Raw genomic sequence first — 22725 nt, forward strand, 5'->3', positions numbered from 1 at the left:
TATATCATATGCTCAAAATGGTTGAGTGATGAATGAGAAATTGATGCTCAAAATAAGCTACTTTGAAATACTTGTTGAGGAAAAGAAAAGCTTAGATCCCACATTGGTTAAATACCAAGTGTGAGATGGGTTTATATATGGGAACCCTCCTGAAAGGTGAATGAATAACTAAGCTTGGAATCTTGTCTCGTGCGAAGGGGGTACAGGTCCAAACCTGACGGGGTTGGGGCGCACTCGTACAACGTGGGGGACATGAAATGTCCAGACCGGTCGGGCTCAAAATGGGCTCGCAGATATTTTAGCCTAACACGAAATTTAATTTTTTCTCAAAAAATCTAATATAAAAGGAGATATATCTTGAATTATTTGATTCTAATCAATTTGATTTGATTTTAATCAATTTGATTAAATTGCCCCTTTGATGCAAATTTTGTCTCCTTATACATGGATATTTCCATAAATTTTTCCACTTTGAATGCCTATAAAAGGCTAAGACTTCTTCAGAATTCTTTGCTAATTTTCCACTCTCTCACACTAATTTTCTGTTACTATCAAAACTCTTATTTCTTCTCCTAATTTTTCAAATGTTCCGGTGATAGAAAAAGACAACGTTTGTTCGTTGATCGTTGTAGAGGTGCTACTACTTTGATCACTATTGTTGTTGTATCCCGGAAGACATTCGACCGATGTTTCTCCAAGTATCGTAGGAGCGGCCGAATCTATCTTAAGAAAATTGTGTTTCATAGGCCTCAACGTTTCGTAAAATCCCTATTCTTCTTTATTTTAACTTTTTATTACGATTTTGTTTGATTTTCGTATTTGAAAAATTAATTATAAATCATTCTATTTATATTTTGTTTTATATGTATTTATTTAGAATTAATTATATGTTTGCTAACATGTTTTTGTCCAACAATATTAAGACAGGCTCGATTATTTTTGCAATTCCCTAATCTGAGACAAACGAGACGCCAAAGGTGAAAATATATATTTTTTTCAAAAATAATTTTTATTAAATTAAATAAATCTGTTTCGGGATTTTTCTCGCAGTTTAACTGATTTTATTCGATTTTGTTTCCAAATTAAAAGTAAATAAAATATGTTTCGGGATTTATTCCTGCCGATTAACGGATTTTATTCCATTATTTTGATTTTATTTCCAAACGAGAAATTAAAGGTAAATAAAATCTGTTTCGGGACTTATTCTCGTCGTTCAATGGATTTTATTCCATTATTTTAATTTTATTTCCAAATGGGAAATTAATGGTAAATAATATCCATTTCGCGGTTTATTCCCGCCAATCAACGGATTTAATTCCATTATTTTGATTTTATTACCAAATAGGATACTAAAGGTAAATAAAATTCATTTCGGGATTGATTCCCGCCGTTCAACGATTTTATTCCAATTTTAATTTTATTTTCAAAACTGAGTATGAAAACTAACTAAAAATCTGTTTCGGGATGTATTCCAGTTGTTCAACGGATTTATTACATTTTGATTTTGTTGCCAAAAACGAGAAACAAAAATTAAATAAATTTTTTTCTGGATTTATTCCTGTCGTTTAACAAGATTTTATTTGATTTTTTTTGTTTTCCAAATTTGAATTAAATCAAATAAAATGCATTTGAGATTTATTCTCGCTGTTTAACAAGATTTTATTCGATATTGTTTTGTTTCCAAACAAAGATGCAATAAAATAATTTTATTTTGGGATTTATTCCCGCCATTTAATAGATTTTATTTTGATTTAATGATATAATTTTATTTCGGGATTTAATCCTGCCATTTAACAAATCAAAGAGAAAATTTTCTATTTAAGGTGGCATTAATTGTGGCTTTAAATTGAATTAAAAAAAAATTATCAACGGTGAATTAAAAAGACAATATGAGAATGCATGTCTAAGATTGGTTATTTGACAGACTTGGTATATAAGTGTGCCAAGTGCACCACCTCTCTTTTAGGGTTACCTACCTAGTGCATTGTTTTGTTGTATTTTTTATTAGACCGTATAAATTTTTGTTTTAGGTTTTATTAGATTATCTTCCGTCTAACAAAAGTTGATAAATTTTCTAATTCTGGTTTTGTTTCTTAACAGAAAAATGGAGACTCCCACCATTTCAATCAATTCGCAATCTGAAGCTTTGGTTCAAACACAATCTTCGATCCAAAACTCAGTATTGCCTGTGGTAGCTGTTGTAAGCCACAACGAGAAACCTACAAAATTCTCGGGACAAAATTTCAAGACTTGGTAATAGAAAATGCTATTTTATTTTATTATGTTGAACTGGACCAATTTTTTTAAAAATGACCCTCCTACTATTAAAGAGGGCGAGGTAGATGAAGTTACTGCTTTCACTACTGTTGAAGCTTGGAAACATTCAGATTTCCTAAGCCGAAGATGTTGGAACTAAAAAATTTTTAGTTGTCAAATTCTTGAATTTTGTAATGATTGATGCTAAATTAGCTGTGAATCAAGTGCAGGAACTTCAACTTATCATTCACGGAATTCTTGCTGAAGGGATGATGATAAGTGAATCCTTCCAAGTGGTAGTCATTATTGAGAAGTTGTCTCTTACTTGGAATGACTTCAAGAATTACCTAAAGCACAAAAGAAAGGAAATGTCAGTGGAAGATTTAATTGTCAGACTTCGGACTGAAGAAGACAATAGAAGTATAAAAATAAGGCTCAACAAAGTAGCAAATGAAAATGTTGCTAGGGCAAACATCGTAGAAGTCAAGAATGACTTCAAGAAGGGAAAAAAACCGTAGAATGGGTCTAAACTGAGACCAAAAGGTAATGTTTCCAAGAAACAAAAATTTTAAGGAAAATGTTTCAATTGCAACAAGATAAGGTACAAGTCATCTAACTGTAGGATCCCAAAGAAAGCTAGAGCTAATGAGGCCAATAATGTGGAAGAAATTTCCAAGGAAGTGTTCGATAAGGACCTATGTGCCTAACATATGCAAGAACTTTGAATAAGAATGTTTTTTCTAAAAGGGGAATGTTTGTAGGAAGGAGATATGTATTAATCTAAATACAGTCTCTGTAAAAGCAAAACTATGAATAAGAATATTGTTTCTTTTTCTATTTATATGCTTAAGTAATTTAATTTATGGCATAGTAGGCTCGGATATGTTAACTATGATACTTTATGTACATTAATTAACTTTAAGCACATTCCTTCATTTCACAATAATTATAATTATAAATGTGAAACATGTGTTGAGGCAAAATTAATAAGGTCAAACCACTTGATCTAATACATAGCAATGCTTATAAAGCTTGTTCAAACGAGAGGAAGCAATAAATATTTTTATTACCTTCATTGCTACGTATATTTGCTTAAGAGCAAAGATGAAGACTATAGAGAATATTCTCTATAAGCAAGAAGTTGAAAAACCAACTTAATAAAAGGATTAAGTGATCGTGGTGGTGGAAATGTTTAATCATTTACGCAACTTGATAACACCGTCATACTTTCCTCAAATATAGTAGCCGAGCAGAAAAATGGGACTCTAAAGGAAAAGATGAATGCAGTGCTAAAAAGCTTTGGGTTATGAAAGGAAATGTGGGGGGAAGCGTCTCTATGAGTTAATTACCTTTTAAATAAGGTACTCCACAAGAAAAGGGACAAGACACCACTTAAGTTATGGAAAGGTAGAAAACCATCCTACAACCACTTGAAAGTGTGGGGGTGTCTTGCTAGCATAACGTATAATGGTAAGTCGAGACATATGCTTCGTTGACACAATACTGTTAAAATAATGATCTCAAAGCAAATTATCTCTATTAGTTTTTAAAAATTAAAACATAAAATTGCGAGTCTGCTAACTAAAGGCTTAAAATAAGATCATGTTGTTAAAAAATCGAAAGGAATGTTACAAAAGCCTATGAAAATAAAAGACGCTATGTGAAGGAAAGCCCTAACTAGTTGACTGGAGATCCCAAGTTCTAGGTTCAAAGGGACAACCTAATTGCATAGACCTTATGAGGTCACTGTTGGGGTACTTATCTCAAGTTTGTTCCTGTGATGTAAACACTGATTGAAAATGGGATAGGTTAAGCAAGACTTTTAATGAACATTGTGTGTTTCAGTGAGCCGAACAACTTACGTCACTTATGTGAGAGTGAAGTAGGGCCGCTTCAAGGAGACTATCGGGAGCATAGTTCTCTCAAACTCTTGCAGTACCAAGAGATGTTCACGGCTATATGAACATACTCATGAGAACTAAAACCTTGCCATAGAGGTAGTTGTGTGAGGTATATCACCGTTGACACAAAAGGCAGAACAGTTCAAGGACATCACGTCTATTGGTCAACTAGTAAAGTAAATATAATTTCACAAGGGAAGGTTCAAGGGTGGATACCTACCTATCCTATGCAACTATCGATAGTAGATTCTATCACCACATTGAGTCAATGTATTTTGATAAAACTATGAATTTTCATTCATGTAGGGGATTGTTGGAAAAATTGTATTTTTATGAGAACTTTGAGGCATATTATTAATAGGTAAAGGTGGAGAGTTGAATCATAAAATTATGGTTTCATATTCTATTCTATGAGACCGTTACAATGGTATATCATATACTCAAAATGGTTGAGTGATGAATGAGAAATTGATGTTTAAAGTAAGCTACTTGGAAATATTTGTTGAGGAAAAGAAAAGCTTAGTCCCATATTGGTTAAATACCAAGTGTGAGATGGGTTTATATATGAAAATCCTCTTGAAATGTGATTGAATCACTAAGCATGGAACCCTGCCTCAGACGCAATGGGGTGCAGGTCCAAACCTGATAGGGTTGGGGCATACCTGCATGACGTAGGCGACGTGAAATGTCTGAATCGATCGGGCCTGAAATGGGTCTACGAATATTTTATCCTAACATGAAATTTAATTTATCCTCAACAAATATATACAAAATATGATATAAGAGGAGATATATCTGGAATTGTTTGATTCTAATCAATTTGATTTGACTTTAATCAAATTGATTCAATTGCCCATTTAATGCAGATTTTGTCTCCTTATACGTGGATATTTCCATAAATTCCTCCACTTTGAATGCCTATAAATGGCTAAGACTTCTTCAGAATTCTTTGCTAATTTTTCACTCTCTCACACTGATTTTCTGTTGCTATCAAAACTCTTCTTTCTTCTCCGAATTTTTCAAACGTTCCAGTGGTAGAAAAAGCCAATGTTCGTTCATTGATCATTGTAGAGGTGCTACTACTTTGATCACTGTTGTTGCATCTTGGGAGATATTCGACCAACATTTCTCCAAGTACTGTAGGAGTGGCCAAATCTATCTTAAGAAAACTGTGTTTCACAGGGCTCAACGTTTCGTAAAATCTCTATTCTTCTTTATTTCAACTTTTTATTATGATTTTGTTTGATTTTCTTATTTGAAAATTTAATTATAATACATTTTATTTATCTTTTATTTTATGTGCTTATTTATAATTAATTATATGTTCATTAACGTGTTTTTTCCAACACCTAAAACCCCATTTTATTGTTTGCCTAGAACAAAAAAATGTTAAGAGATATGGCATGTCAACAATACAATTTTTTGTTATGTGGAGTCTAAATGATGAGGGGGGAAGATGTCTGCAAAGGTTGGGCATTGTCAATGGACAAAATGGGACTTCAAGAAGTGCTCGAAAGGATAAAGAGAAGAATACGTTAAGGTGTCCATTTTTCCCAGCTCTATTCTATGTATCCCAAAATTACAAATTGCTTTCAATTTTTTTGTTTATAGTTTTTAATTGGTTTAATATCAATGGTGCTTGAGCTTTTTTGCTTTTGGTTGGTAAGATAGAGAAAAAGATTATTTTCAAGGCAACCCTTTTCTTTTTAAAAAATATATATACACAAACAATTTTATCACTCTTCTCGTGCTATTTTTTCCTTCTTTCTATATTATTTACTTCTTTAATTTGTTCTCTAAAACTTTTACTGACAGTTTTTGTTTTTAAGGCAAAAAAGAAATGATGTGGTGGTGAAGTCATCTAAATATGGTTTTTTCTCTCTTTTTATTTTAATTAGCAAGCATTTTTTTCATCAGATTTTCTCTATTGTTTATGGTTATCTATAAAAAAATGTATGTTTTTGAGGCGGGGTGATCTTTGGATGTCAGTGGAGTTGTGAAATTTTCCAAAGTGACTGGCTCTAATTGTTAAATTAATCCTAATCCAAATCCAACTCCAAAAGACTTATTTGTTGCAAGTAGGTTGATTCTAGCTAGCTGGAATATTTTTTTTGATAAAATATTGGGGCGGAGGATGGGGATAAAGTTTAGTCTGCATTGAAATTTGGCTTGAATGGATGCAAAGGGAATATTTTAATGGTGGAAGAAGCTATTTTTTTTATTAAAGACTAGGAATAACGATGAGAGGAGAAAAAGATGAGATGAGTCCCATGTTTCCTAGGCTTCATGTGAATGTCACAAATAAAGGACCAAAGACACCTCCTCGGAATAAGATAGCTCTCTATGAGCAGCTTAATGTCCCTTTCCAAAGGTTCAACTTAGGATCACTATCAATGTTGCCTCTTCCACCAAATAATAATAACAATAGCTTGGTTCCTTTAATATCATCAAACTATGATTCTTTTTTTCGTTTGTTTGCAGTTTTCTTAGAAATTTTCTAACTGAGGTGTTGTAAATTTAAGCAAATACTTGTTTAAGCATCATAGTCTCTTCCATCACATTTACGATGAACATTTATGTTACATTCCTAGTTATGTGGATTGAAATAATTTCTTCCATGTTATTTCTTGTGTGACAAGAAAATGTTTGTATTTGTAGAATGGTGCGGATGAAAGGAGTATGCTTGTGCCAATCTATAACTCCCATGAATCTTCGATTTTAGCTGAAAAGTTTCATTCGTATTCCATTCTTATGATTAAACTAAATACAATGAAAGGAAATCAAGAAGAAAATCACATGAAAACTACTAATAACCATAGTTTGGATAGCACACTTGCAATACCAGAAGTTTCTAAAAGCAATCTATTACAACAAGTGAATTTTTCTAATTTTAAGAGATTTTCGTCAAGGAAGCTCAGATTCAATGATTACCTTATGGTTCCTACTACCGCTGTGTTTGGAATAGATCAAAATTGCAGTTGCAATCAGGAAAGCAAAGGATAGGGAAGTTTTTTAAAATTGAACTTGAGCTCTTTAATGCAACTTCATATTCTTGATGAAAAGAAGATGAGGGGAAGTGATTCCGTTGATTTAGATTCTAGAAGATGTGCAGGAAATGAATTTGATGGGAGTGGAAGATTATTTCAAAGTTGTCCAAATCTCATTGTTGAAGTTTGGCCTCCATGCAGCACATGCAACATCAAGTTGCATGACAAGCTGCCCGAGCCATACATGTAGCAGCTGAAACATATTGCTACTATTGTATTTCATTTTTTTTTGTTACTCTAAATGTTGTTTTGTAACTTAGTGATATTTGACCTAAGTATGTAACATATTTGATGTAATTAGGTGAAGCTTGAGCAGATAAATTAGCTTTGCAAAGTTGACAAGTTATGTTTAACAAGATTCAATGTACTTAGTGGTAGTAGGTAATGTTTAGTTAACCATTTTGCTTCTCTTGACCAACTTATGTCTGGTATATGTATTGGCATTATGCCATCTTTCAAGTTAATGAAAAATTCATCAAAGAATTCTTCATCTAATGCTCTCTTAATTCTTTGCTTTCTTTATTTCTTCAAGCTCGATTCTGGTTTTGTTTGTACAGTAAGTATCGAGCCTTCAAACTTAAGAAATTGCTTATTTCATTCATCTTTGCTCTTAGTTCCAACAATTGGTATCAAGAGCTTATTTATTAGTGGACCTGTCATTCTTCAAATCTAAAAATCATGTCTTCATATGGATTCTCTCCAGCTCCACCAACAGTGTCCAATGGTGAAGGCTACCACATTTGGGTAGTGAAAATGAAAACATACCTGTAGGAATTTGACTTTTAGGAGGTTGTTAACTCTGATGTTGAACCAGCACCTTTAAGAGACAATCTCACAGTGGCTCAGATCAGGCAGCACACATATGAAAGAACCAAGAGACTTAAGGCCATGTCTTATATCCAAAACAGTGTGTCTGATGTGATTTTCACAAGGATCATGGCTTGTGAGTCACCAAAGTAGGTCTAGGATAGGCTGAAGGAAAAGTTTCAAGGGACTAAAAGAGCAAGACAGCAACATCTCTTGAATTTGAGGAGGGACTTTGAAAATTTGAAGATAAAGGAAGAAGAAACAGTGAAGCAATATTCAGACAGAATCATGGTTGTGGTGAACAGCATCAGATTGCTTGGGGACCAGTTTAGTGAAGCAAGAATTGTAGAGAAGATTATCTTAACTTTTCCTAAGATATATGAAGCCAAGATTTCTTCCTTTGAAGACTCGAGAGATCTGACTAGCATCTCTTTGACTGAGCTGATCAATACTCTTTATGCTCAAGAGCAAATAAATGACAGCAGACAGGAAGAGCATCAAGAAGGTGCCTTTCAAGATAAAAGCAGACCTGCCTCGAGCTCCTCTGGCTACAAAGGCAAGAAGGCCTGGTCTGACAAGCCTAGAAGAGATGGAGCAAGAAAAAGGTATCCACTTTGCCCACATTGCAAAGGGTCAGTCATCTAGAAGAAAAAAGATGGGTCATTCTGAAAAATTTTGCAAGAACAAAGGCAAGCTGAGACAAAACCAACTTCAACAGCCAAGAGCTAAAGCTCAAGTGGCAGAGGAAGGCAGTGACCAGGAAGAGTAAGTCTTTGCAGTTTCTTGCTCAGCTGCCAAAGGAAAAGCCACAAAAGGATGGTTGATAGATAGTGGTTGCACAAACCACATGACCCCTAATGCTACTATCTTCAAGAACATTGATAGAAGCTTCAAAACAAGGGTGAAAGTTGGAAATGGACACTTCATCAAAGTAGAAGGCAAGGGAGATATGCTAATAGACACTCCTACAGGTAACAAACTTGTCTCTAATGTGTTGTTTGTGCCTGAAATTAATAGAAATCTGCTCAGTATAGCTCAGTCACTAGAAAATGGCTATTCAGTAGTGTTCAAAGGCAAAGAATGCCTGATCAGTTATCTAAGTGGATCCAAGCTTATGTCAGTGACCATGGCTGATAGAAGCTTTGTAGTAGATTGGAACAAAAGCTCAAACAATGCCTACACAGCTATTTTAGATGAATCCAAGCTGTGGTATAAGAGGCTAGGCCATGTCAACTATAAGTCACTGGCTCAGCTGACCAAAGAAGATCTGGTTGAAAACTTCTCTAAATCAGTTGAGAAAAAAGATGTTTGTGAGGTGTGTCAGCTAGGAAAGCAAGTCAGACTGCCATTTCCTTCAAACAATGCTTAGAGAGGTTTTGAAAGGTTGCAGCTAGTCCACACTGATGTGTGTGGCCCTATGAAAACCAAGTCCTTGAATGGCAGTAGGTATTTTATTTTGTTCATTAATGATTACTCGAGGTAATGTTGGATTTACTTCCTAAAGCACAAGTCAAAAGTGGCCTTAGTATTTTGGAAGATCAAGGTTGTAGCAGAAACAAAAATAGGTTGCAAGCTAAAGACATTGAGGTTAGATAATGGGACAGAGTATACCTCATCTATGTTTCAAGGCTTCTGTGATGAAGCAGGCATCAAGCACAAACTTACCAACTCACCAACACCTACACACCTTAACAGAATGGTGTTATTGAAAGAAAGAATAGAAGCTTGATGGATATGGCAAGATGTCTGTTGTTTGAAAGGAATTTACCCAAGACCTTGTGGGCTGAGGCAATTAACACTGCTGTATATTTTCAAAACAGACTACCAACCAAGGCATTGGTTCATAAAACTCTATTTGAGGCCTGGTTTGGGTTCAAACCATCAATTGCTCACCTGAGGGTCTTTGGATGCATATGCTATGCACATGTTTCAGCAGTAAAAAGTGATAAGTTGGCCAAGAAGGCTCAATCTGGCATCCTGGTGGGCTATAGCAGTGTCAAGAAAGGCTATAGGATCTTGGAACCTACATCCAACAAAGTCTTTCTGAGTAGAGATGTAGTCTTTGATAAGAAATCAAGCTGGAATTGGGATAAAAATGAACCAGAATATGCTGCTAAAGATCTAATAATGGATCAGACTGAACCTGATCAAAATGGTCCTAAATTAGACATTGACCATGAGCTAGTCAGGGGAACCAGACCTTTGAGTGAGATATATGAGAGGGCTGAAGTGGCTGCTATTGAACCAAGCTGCTTTGAAGAAGCTGAAGCTCAACAAGGATGGAAACAGACTATGCTCAATGAAATGAACATGATTAACAAGAACCAGACCTGGGAGCTAGTTAAAAGACCAGCCAATAGGAAGGTCATAGGAGTGAAGTGGGTGTTTCGAGCCAAGCATAATAATGATGGAACTTTGAAAAAGTTAAAAGCAAGGCTGGTAGTGAAGGGATTCAGTCAGAAGTATGGCATTGACTACTTTGAGACATTTGCACTAGTGGCCAGGCTTGATACAATTAGGTTGTTGGTTGTTTTGGTTGCACAGAAGCAATGGAAGATACATCAACTCGATGTAAAGTCAGCCTTTCTCAATGGTTTTCTTGATGAGGAAATCTATGTTGAACAGCCTGAAGGCTTCAAAGTAGCAGGAAAGGAAGATAATGTCTACAAGCTAAAGAAAGCCTTGTATGGCTTAAAACAAGCACCAAGAGCCTGGTACGAAAGAATAGATAGCTAGGGGTTCAAGAGAAGCATTAGTGAGCCAACCTTGTATGTGAAGAAGAAAGGTAATGAAACTTAGTGAATAGTGTCCCTGTATGTTGATGACTTGCTGATGATAGGAGAAAATTATGCAATGCTGGCTGATTTCAAAATTAAAATGGAGAAAATGTTTGAGATGTCTGATTTGGGACAAATGTCTTACTTCCTTAGCATGGAAGTGTCTCAAACTCAGCAAGGGATCTTTTTAGGTCAGAAGGCATTTGCCTTGAAGATTCCAAACAAATTCTCCATGCTGAACTACAAGGCAACAAGCACACCAATTGTTGTTGGAGAAAAGCTATCAAGCCAAGGTGATTTCGAGAAGGTTTATGAAACAACCTATAGGAGTTTGATTGGATGTTTGCTCTATTTGACTGCCACTAGACTAGACATTATGTTTGTTATAAGTCTGCTATCTAGATTCATGCATTGTTGCAATATAAAGCATTTACAAGCTGCCAAAAGAGTTCTCAAGTATATCAAAGGTATACCGAGCTTTGGAATGATGTTTAGCAAAGTTGATAGCATGAAGTGACTTGGTTATGGTGATAGTGATTGGGATGGATCAGTGGATGATATGAAGAGCACCTCAGGGTATATGTTTACCTTTGGTTCAGCCAGTTTTTGTTAAAGTTTGAAGAAGCAAAATGTTATTGCTCAATCAACTGCTGAAGCTGAGTATGTAGCAACTACTAGTGCTGTTAACCAAGCCATTTGGCTAAGAAAGATCATGACAGACTTGCATCTTCACCAAAAGGAAGCAACAGAGATTAAATGTGGCAACCAATCTGCTGTTGCAATTACAAAGAATCCAGTGTTCTATGGGAGAACAAAGCACTTCAAGGTTAAGTTTCATTTTTTTTAGGGAAATGGAACAAGCTCAAGAGGTGAAATTGATTCATTACACTTCTAAAGATCAGCTTGCTAATATCTTGACAAAGCCCCTTAGTGTATCAAGGTTCAAGCATTTAAGAGCCAAATTGGGAGGATGCAGCATGCAAGCCAAGGATAAGTGTTGAAGTTTGGCTTCCATGCAGCACATGCAACATCAAGTTGCATGACAAGCTACCCGAGCCATGCATGTAGCAGCTAAAGCACATTGTTGCTGTTGTATTTCATGTTCTTTTGTTGCTCTAAGTGTTGTTTTGTAACTTAGTCAGATTTGAACTAAGTAGGTAACATTTATGTAATTAGGTGAAGCTTGAGCTGATAAATCAGCTTTGCAAAGTGTACAAATTATGTTTAACAAGTTTCAATGTACTTAGTGGCAGTAGGTAATGTTTAGGTAACCATTTTGCTTCTCTTGACCAGCTTATGTCAGGTATATGTATTGGCATTATGCCATCTTTCAGTTTAATGAAAAATTATCAAATATTTCTTCATCTAATGCTCTATTAATTCTTTACTTTCTTTAGTTCTTCAAGCTCGATTCTATTTTTATTTGCACAGCAAGTATCGAGCCTTCAAGCTTAAGAAATTACTTGTTTCATTCATCTTTGTTCTTAGTTCCAACACTCATGGAAAGGCCTAATCTAATTCTATCAAACAACTCGATAGATATATTGAACAGTGAAGATGATTTGGATGCTTGGTTGCATAACGTGTATATGGATGCACAAAAGATATGATATTTAGGGAAAATATTTTGGTAGAAGCTGGCAAATTCCTGGAAAGTGCTTCTAAGGTGGGAAGCAATTCATGCTTGAGAGAATCACCTGAAGTTGATAATGGAAGTTTAAATGTGCTTGAAAATAGAAGTTAGACCCCTGAAGAAAAAAAATGTGGGGCTATTAGCAGACATAAAAAGGCCCAAGGTGTTTCCATGGTGGAGTCCATATATCCTTTTGATATAAGCCCTGATGATATTGTGAGAGTAATAGGCGAAAATAATTTTTGGAAAGTAATAAGAGCTATTGACAAGTAAGTATCATTCCTTTGTTGTTGCTATGTGCATCTTCTGCAGCTAAGAGCATTAGAATTTGTTTAGCACAGTTTCATTTCTATACTTGTTGCTTCAAATCTTCATTTTTCTTGCAGTACATGAGTCCAACATTTGCATCTGACCCATATCCGGATATTACATTCTAAGGATCCCCAAATATATGGAGAAAATTAGAAAGAAATGCACTCCTATTGGATACATACCCATATTGTCCCGTTCACATCTAAGTCCAAATTGCATAAGCTAATCTTATTCTTAGATATATTTTATGTACATAGTCCCTTTGATCATGTCACATGGAAAATGTAAATTCAGTTTGGTGATTGAGATAGTTTTCATGCATAACTCACAAGGTATAAGACGAGAGGGAAAAAGTTCACTTTGCAATTGTGTTTTGGCTCTTACCATCAAATATTATATTGCATATTGCTATCACTTCTAATATGCACTCAAACATTTGTTGCTAGCTCTTCTTCTTGATGAAATACTAAATGATTGGCATATCACTATTTTTAGCCAACAAGGAGTCTTTACCATGCAAGTCTTTGAATTGCATCGGCTCATAAAGGTAAGCGGGTAAATGTGATAGCAACTTGCTAGGCATTTCAGCAAAAAATGTCTATCTTACCTCATATTTACTTGTGCATTGGTTATGTACAGGTTAAGAGGTTGATTGTTGGATCACCACATATGTTGCTTGAAGATACCTTACACATGGCTAAACCATCTTTAGATGTGTCTTCCATCAAGAAGTCACCATCTAACTATGTTCCTAAACCGCCATTGTTTCTGAAAAATAGTTCTCAAAAAATAAACATTAGCATCAAACGTGGCAATGATGATGCAGTTGCAAATCTTCCTCTTCCTTCTGCCATTAATGATACCAATTAAAGATTAGTTCCACGTCAACCCAAATACATGCCTTATTCAAGAAATCTATTGTCAACTCCGATGGCGACAAAGACTTGGCCATCTCCTTCTTGTTTCTCTCCAACTAGAAGTCAATGGTTAGTTTCTATAACGTCTCCTTCAGAAGGACTAGTTTACAAGCCCTACACTAACCCTTGTCCCCCAACTCCAAGTTTTTTGGCACCAGTTTATGGCAATTGTGGGGGCTTTTCCAACTCTCACCAACAGGGAATCGAAAACCCTCCTATAAGCTAGACTTATTTTCTACATTACGATATGTCAGTTAGTAACCCATCAGTTTCTAGCTTAACAATTGAGCAAATGATCTCATTTAATGGAGTCTGATTTGTTTGAAGCATAATGAAAAAAAATCAATACTAATTTTTTATTACACACAAATAAAACACAACACAAATTTTTTTCTCTCTGTACTAGCTGTTGCTAGTTTTCTTTTTCTCTTCACAACACTTTTTCTTTCTTTCTACTCTCAAGGCTCACTAACGTTTCAGAATTTATTATACTAAACCATGAACTATATTTATAATCTTACTAAGTCAACTTAAACTTCAATAAATCTTGTGCCTAAGGCCATTCAAACCATTGTTTCCATCATTATCCTTTGCTTTTTCGTGAAACTTACAGCATGATAATGCTTATCCTTTAGCAGGCTAATTTGTAAAGTTGCAGCCACTTTGCAATCAATTTCAAAGCCACCTTTCCATAAGGTTGGAAAACAATTTGAATAGCAATTTTTGGTTGCAATTTTTATGCCAACTTTTAAATTCGGTTTGATTTCTAACACTCTTCCTCAAATCGAGCTTTTCATTCCAAGCTTTTCTTTGAGTTTATGGAATACACCCACTTTCAATGGCTTTGTAAAATTGTCCACCAATTGATCTTTTGTTCTGTAGTAAATTAACTCCACATTTTTATTCTTCATTTGCTCTCGAATAAAATGATACTTTGTATCTATATTTTTCCTTCGAATATGAGACACCGGATTCTTTGTAAGAGATATTGTGAATTTTTTGTCAACATAAATTGTGATTGGTCATTCTTGTATAATAGATAATTCACCCAAAATATTCTTCAACCAAATTTCTTAACACGTGCATATTGCAACAGCCATGTATTCTGCTTTACATGTTAAAAGGACTATTGTTTGTTACTTTTTTGATGACCATGAAAATGTCGCGAAGCAAATATGGAACAAATAGTTGAATGTGCTTTTACAACCATCCAAGTCACCACTATAATCACTATTTGAATAACCAACCAATTTTGAACTCTGTGAGTGTGTATAAAATAGGTCATGATCCATTGTACCATTAATGTATCTCAAAATTCTCTTTGTTGCATTCAGGTGATCTTGTTTTTGCTTCTCTATGTACCTGTTAACTATTCCTACTGCGTACATGATGTTTGGCCGTGTGATATTCAAGTACCTTAAACTTTCATAAATTCATTTTTATCTCTACACACCAACACTTTCAAGAACTGAAATTAAGGAAATAAGATTTTTCAAAATGTTTAAAGGGATAAACAACTTGTAGAAAAAAAATAAAGTTTTGAGACAAATTGTTAATAACCATTCATTTTGGTTTAATAACTTTCGACTCCTTTCACTTTTGAAGCTTTTACATTTATGTTTTCTTTTTTATATATATATTTAAGTCATTTTTATTTAGGTCATTTTTTATTTATCTCTTTTATATTTTCGTTATAATTATAATTATAATTGTTTTTAAATTTAATTTTGATCTTAGCTTTAGTCTTAATTTTGATTTTGATTATAGATATGATACAATTTTGTTTGTTTTATTTACTTATTATGAATTTGATATCATTAATTAATTATGACTTTGTTTGGTATTCCTTTTCGTTCTTGTTATTTATTTCATATATATGACAATCAATATTAAGAAATTAAATGAATTAGACCAAAAACAAATTCATGGTAGGTTCCCTTTAAGGAATGCATTTAATTTCTATTCCTTCCATATTTTAATTTTAATTTTTTATTTCTACAATTTCAAAATCAAGAGCATAAATATTTAATATTTTCTTTCAGATAATTGCATTCATTTTAACCATATCAAGTACAGTTTTTTTTTTTGCCGTTATAATTTTAATATTAAAATTTAAAATTTCTAAGTAAATATTTTTTTAATGATTAGTTACTTATACATGATTTTCATACTGTTTAATTATGAATTCCTTTAATCTAATATATTAACATGATAAAATTATATATATGTTAAAATATAACTCCACTATTTAGTCATATGATATAAGAATTAATATTTATTTAAATATGATTATAAAATGAGTTTTTAAATTCTAATTTTTTATCATTTTACTTAATATCAATAATTGAATTTTATTTTAAATATTAATTTTTGTTCTTAATTTATATTAACCAATTCGAACTATCATAATTTAAAATTTTTATATTATTTTATTTTTCTTTATCAATTATAATATTTCAAACAAATAAATCTAAAATACAAAAATTGATATATACAACCTCAACCTTATTTTCCATGTATCCTACAAGACAAAAGAAAATCTAGTTTTCACTACTTTTTCAAAGTAGTTTAATTAATTATTTATTTATTTATTTATTTTGAAAAATAAAACCTTTTACCTTTTTGAAACTTTAGATTTTTTTATATAAATTTTAAATTATTTACTAGCATAGTGTATTTGTAAAATTAGTACCACATCAACAATAAAAGATTAAGAGTCAATTTGCTTCAAATAAAAGAATAGGAGCGAATTGAATGAAAGTCTAATTTGTTATTATGTCTTACATATAAAACACCAAAATAAACATTTAACTTCACAAGTGATAAATTATTTTATTCTTCCATCGAATGTACAAAAATTAATTTACCTATATTTTCAATTAAGGAATCAAAAATGCAATTCATGTTACTTTTACCTTGTTTTACAAAGTGTAAAATTTAGGAAGCAGCGGTTAGGCGTAAATTAGTGAGGGAATGTGAATCCGAGACTTGTCACCATTCAGTAAGATTTAGGAGTTGGATGGTTAAGTCAAATATCCCTTCTACTACTACCCTATAGAAGATTGATGAAGCGGATGTTGCGCCCAAGAAACATGCCAACCAAACCATTTTATTTCGTACGTCGGTAAGTATCCCTTACTTCATCCCTACGTTTTAGTTAATTTGAGTTTATTTTAAATTCACTCATTTTATTTTTTAAAAATTTTATATTATTTTTATTTTAATTTTTAATCATTACCTATATTCCATTTATTAAAATTTTATTTATAGACAAGTTAATTTTTTTAATGTTTACATTATGGTATTATATATTATTATAAATTTGATTTTTATATGCTATAAATTACATAATATATAAAAGTAATATAATATAATATATTAAAATTTATAAACGGGTAGAACTCGGCCTTAAATGCTTGAGGGTTTTTACAATAAAATTATAAAAAAATAAAATTTACCAAAATATTATAACTTTTTTTATTTACCAAAATATATAAATTTTTTTATTTATAAAAATATATCAAAAAAACCAAAAAAAACCTGCAAAAAAAATCATATCGATGTGACAATTAACTGGTCACGCCAATGGGATTGGCGGCACCAAAGGTGCCAAAACCATTGGCGGCACCAATGGTGCCAATGCCATTGGCGGCACCAGTTAATAATAGGGGGGTCGGTGGTGGGGGGGCAGAAGGAGAGGGAAAGAAAGAAAGAAAGAAAGAGAGAAAGAAAGGAAGAAAGGAGAGGGAAGAAAGAAAAGAAGGAAAGAAAGGGAAAGGAGAAGAGAAAAAAAGAAAGAAAGAAGAAGAAGAGAAGGAAAAGAGAAGAAAAACGAAAGAAAGAAGGAAAGAAAAGGAAAGGAGAAGAGAGAAAAAAGAAGAAGAAGAAGAGGGAAGGAAGGAAAAAAAGAAAAAAAAGGTAATTTTATTTATAAATTTAATTTTTTGTAATATTTGTGTATTTAAAATTTATGTTATTTCATTATAGTTATTTTATTATTTTATTTAGCATATATATTTTATGAAATATGTTTAGAAAGAAAAAATAATGGTATGTACATTGTATGTTGATTAGAGATTTTTTATGAAATTTATTTAGGAGTTTGAAATTAAAATTTTAGGAAAATAGCATTAAAAGTAAAATGACAAAGAAGTATGTTTAAGAAAACATAAAATACGAAAAGAAAAAACGGAATTTTATATTTATCGAAAATAATAAAATGCGGAAAAATGTGAAAAATGCACATGTAATAGATTTCAAACATAATAAATTGAAATAATGTAAAATTATAAAATAAAAATTACGATATTTTAAAAAAATAAAATACGGATAAAAAATAAGAAGAAATGGCGAAGTAAGAGTGTATTACTTTTTTAAAAACATCAATAATATAATTTATACAAATAATTGAAACAAAATGTCTTGAAATAATATAAAATTATAAAATACGAAAATAATATAGTTTTATTGAAAGTAATAAAATCGGAAAAAATAATAATACGACCAAAGGGCAAGGGAAAGGATTTATTGCAACTTTTTAGCAAAATATTACAAAAAAAATACCAAAATTTTATAAACTTCTTCTTTATTTACCAAAATAATAGAGGGAAAAAAGGGTGATGGAGGGAAAAAAAAGCGGTACAAATATGTGGCTAATTACCTTTTAATCTCTACTTATTTATTATTTTCTTTTATTCCTCCTTAACACACTAAATTAATAAATTTCAAACATGATGCCTTTGAAATAATGTAAAATTATAAAAGACTAAGTTTATGATATTTTTAAAGTAATAAAATGCAGAGAAAAAATACGAACAAATGGCGAAGTAAGAGTGTATTACTAACTTTCATAAAATTCAGAAATAATTAATACAAAATATTTCAAAGAAAATGTACTGAAATAATATAAAACAATAAAATACGAGAATAAAATAATTTTATTTAAAGTAATAAAATCGAGAAAATAATACGAGCAAAGGCGGGGTAAGGGTTATTTTTTATACAAAATTAATTTAAATAACACACTAGAGTAATAAATTTCAAACATTATGCACTGAAATAATGTAAAATTATAAAATTAGAAATTATGATATTTTTTAAAGTAATAAAATGCGAAGAAAAAAATACGAATAAATGGCCGAAGTAAGATTTATTTACTAACTTTTTTTTCAACTTGCAGGCATCGCAATGGCTCGATTGATACGAACCGATATTAGACACATATCTGATGCGGCTAATAACACGATATGATTTGTTATTTGTTAATCAGGAGTTCTATTTATTTAAAAACGATATACGCAGTATATACAAATAAATTATGTTATCGTAATATTTTTTCTGTAATTTTACACTATCAGGACTCGTTCCAAGTATGAAGGGGCTGTGTCAGTGCTTTAAAGATAGCTCCGGATGCACGATTCATGCCGTACCTAGAGCTAGCCGGATTTGGGTCAGTAGCATTGATCCGGTCCTCCGACTTGCGGTTTGATTTATTATCTGCGCTAGTGGAGCGGTGGCGTCCGGAGACCCATACTTTCCATTTTCTGTGCGGGGAGTGCACGGTGACCTTGGAGGATGTTGCAGTGCAACTTGGGCTCCCAATTGACGGGAGTCCCGTAACGGGAGTATCTTCATTCACCGATCCGGCTGCAGTTTGCTATCAACTCCTAGGAAAGTCACCAGAGGATGGTGATAAATATTTTTCCGGCATAAAATTTACATGGCTAAAAGCCAAAATATGTGGATTATCAGCGACCGCCAGTGAAGGTGAGCTGATGTGTGCTGCTCGAGCGTACATCATGCATATGATAGGGGCAGTACTCATGCCTGATGCAAACGGCGACAGTGTGCATTTGTCATACTTGCCCTTGCTAGCTGATTTCTCCACTGCTAGATCGTACAGCTGGGGTTCTGCCGTCATACTGCTGCAGTCATGGGCGCTTTATCGGATGCCATTTTTGGCACGCGATACTCACCAACCCTATTTGTATCCACTGCCACTCAGGTGATAAAAATATTACAAATTGTCATTATTTGTCCCGAATAATATATATGGTAATGTTACCAACCCTAAACCCTGTACTAATTTTTGTAAGTGGACGACCCGTCCAGGCATCGGGAAGTCGAGTGATGTCCTGATATACCACCTCAGGATTGAACAGCATGCCCGGGAAGGGGTAAGCTGCTATTCTATTATTAATGACATCTATTCTATTTCTATATCTTACTCACATGTTATCGGTCTAACTCGTTACAATGTTATTACTCATGCAGTTTATATGGATGCCGTATCGGAGGCCGAAAATTTTGAATGTTGTACCCTCGTCTGCACTCGTTGATTCCCACATATGGTGTACTAACACACCAATAATAAATTTCAACATCGTCGAGTGGTATCACGGTAATCGGGTGCTTCGGCAGTTTGGGTGCATCCAACCTATCCCGGATCCGCCGTGCCAGTTGGGGGATGATCACGGCTTGACAAAGAGAGGAAGAGTTCAATTGGACTGGGGAATATATCACCGGAAATACGTTGCACTGTGGAACGATCAATTGCGCCGAATTCCTCTGATGGTTATGGCTACCGACCTGCACAATGGTACCATAGCTGCGGGAAGTCGTATTTACTTGGAGCGCAATCGACTGTAATCCCCCCTACGTGCAGAAAGTTTGAGGATCGGACGCAGCGAGCGTGCTGGATGTGAAGCCGATGGCATATTATTCTCTACAACAGGCAGAGCCCGAGCAGGAGCCCCAGCCAGATCCCGGACAATCACAGTTAAATATGGATTCACATGGCTATCGTCTGGATTCGGTGGGCAGTAAATATTATCCGAGCTTCGTACAGGGCGAATACGCCTACGACTTTGAACTATTTGGATCCCCCCGGCTGCAGTACGGCATGCCCGGCCCGTCCGACACGTTCCCGCAGCATTATAGGACTCATGATGGTTCAAGTTCGTCGGCGGCGAACGAGCAACAGGACCTTTCCTCTACGTTTTCCACGCCTCCACCTGCGGACGATGAGGATGTTAGTCGTCGCCCAGGCCGTGAGCGTCGACCTCCGCGTAGGTATACCCCCCGGACAACACCATCGAACCATCAAATTTAGGGGTTTAATGCACTTTTTCCATAAATGCCATATTTGTATTTTAGTTATTGCTTACTTCTGAATTTTATGTATAAATATCCATTGCCACGACTTTTTTCATTATATTAAAGCTCAATCAAATTATGAATGCCTCTATTTTCGATATAATCTTAATAATTCCACAACGCTCACATGGTTTTTTTTTAACATTTAAATGGTAATGTTACAATTTGGATACAATTTAAGCGTAAGTAAATAAAAATGATAAGTAAGCATAATAATACTAGTTTTACGCTAACAATAATATTACTAAGTTACATCTTAATACATTAATAACATCTTAATACTAACAACAACAACAACAACAACAACAATAATAATAATAATACTAACTAATACTATTATTTTGAGTTTTATTAATCTTAATAACTAAACTAAAACAAAAATATTACAAAATATACAAAATAATAACAACAATATAATCAATTATTTTAAAAAATACCTCCTTTTTCTCCTCTTTTTCTCTCTTTTTCTCTTCTTTTCTGCTACCAACTCTTCTTCTTCTTTTTTTTCTTTTGATTTTTCTCTCTCACCGGATGAGGTTGTATTTATAATCTGAGTGGTGCCGCCAATTAGTATGGCACCATTGGTGCCGCCAATGGCATTGGCACCATTAGTGCCGCTTAATGGTTTTGGCACCTTTGGTGCCGCTAATCCCATTGGCGTGACCGATTAATTGTCACATCGATTTGATTTTTTTTGGTTTTTTTTTTGGTTTTTTGATATATTTTGGTAAATAAAATAAATTTATATATTTTGGTAAATAAAAAAAAGTTATAATATTTTGGTAAATTTTTATTTTTTTTATAATATTATTGTAAAAAAACCCAATGCTTGAACTAAGATTTTTAAAACCGGATCGATGGTCTAATCGGTTGGATTAAATAAATCATTAAAAATTCATAAAAAATAAAATATATATTAAAAATATAATTCAACAAATTTTTTGCTCGGTCTTGAGTCAACTGATTCAATTCTCTTCTTTGAATTGATATCCCAACTGATCCGATTCATTTCAAACAATATTAGCTTAAACTCATTTTACTCGTATTTAAAATAAACATAACTATTCTACTCGAACCCTTTCAGATATTAATATTTTTTTCTAAATACTCTCAAATTTGAAGTAAACCTTTATCTTATAAGTAACCCCACCATAAACGGATCTATTTGGCGATAAGTTGCATTTACTTTTATATTATTGTATTGTGGCCTGGGCCACTGAAACACCAAAAATAGAACGAAAAAAAAAAATAGGTATCACGTTGTAGTCAGGGTTTCATTTACAATGGCCGACCGTCAGCATCATGATTCATGGACTCCAGAATTCTTAGGATCCTAATTCATAAAATCGAACGCTGCTCCTACAAAACGTTGGGGACAACGACCCTTCATTTTGGAAGAGACAAGGGCCCCTCCGCCTCCACCGCTATCAACCCTTTTTCTGGGTTGTTCACCTAAATAAGGCCAAGCCATTGAATGCGACAAATCTTCAGTACATGCATACACAAGAAAACCTCGCTGCCACTAAATAATAATAATAACAATAATGCCTCTCTTTTGCCGACGGCCATTCACGACGGCCAATTTCAATTTCTTCTTATCTTTGATCTTATTTCTTTCTGTTTTCGGGCTGTCCGGGGACATTCACAAACACTCGTGGAGCTTGGACAAGTTTTAGGTGTGTGAAAGACCACAAAGTAGGATTGGCTCACAAAAAAGGAGAAAAGTTAATTGAATGGGATAATTGTGGAATGTTAGCAAAAAAGTTTTAATCACTTAACCGGAAACAACCAATTACATCAAATACTTGTTTTTACAAATTGCAAGTCAATCTATCCGCTGAATTATAATTAGATAATAAATGGCAAGCCGACCTACTATAATCAACTTAGACCGAATTTATATAACCAAACTGTTGAAGG

General features: G+C 33.5%; 1 protein-coding gene across 1 annotated transcript; it reads left to right on the forward strand.

The window, feature by feature from the left end:
* Window positions 1-19070: 19070 nt before the first annotated feature.
* LOC128033812 (serine/threonine-protein phosphatase 7 long form homolog) lies at window positions 19071-20298 on the forward strand. Its single transcript, XM_052621982.1, has 3 exons — window positions 19071-19654; window positions 19802-19826; window positions 19924-20298. The coding sequence occupies exons 1-3, from the start codon at window positions 19071-19073 to the stop codon at window positions 20296-20298; spliced, it is 984 nt and encodes a 327-aa protein (XP_052477942.1).
* Window positions 20299-22725: the final 2427 nt, after the last annotated feature.

This window comes from Gossypium raimondii, chromosome 2, assembly GCF_025698545.1.
Source record: "Gossypium raimondii isolate GPD5lz chromosome 2, ASM2569854v1, whole genome shotgun sequence".
NCBI lineage: Eukaryota > Viridiplantae > Streptophyta > Magnoliopsida > Malvales > Malvaceae > Gossypium > Gossypium raimondii.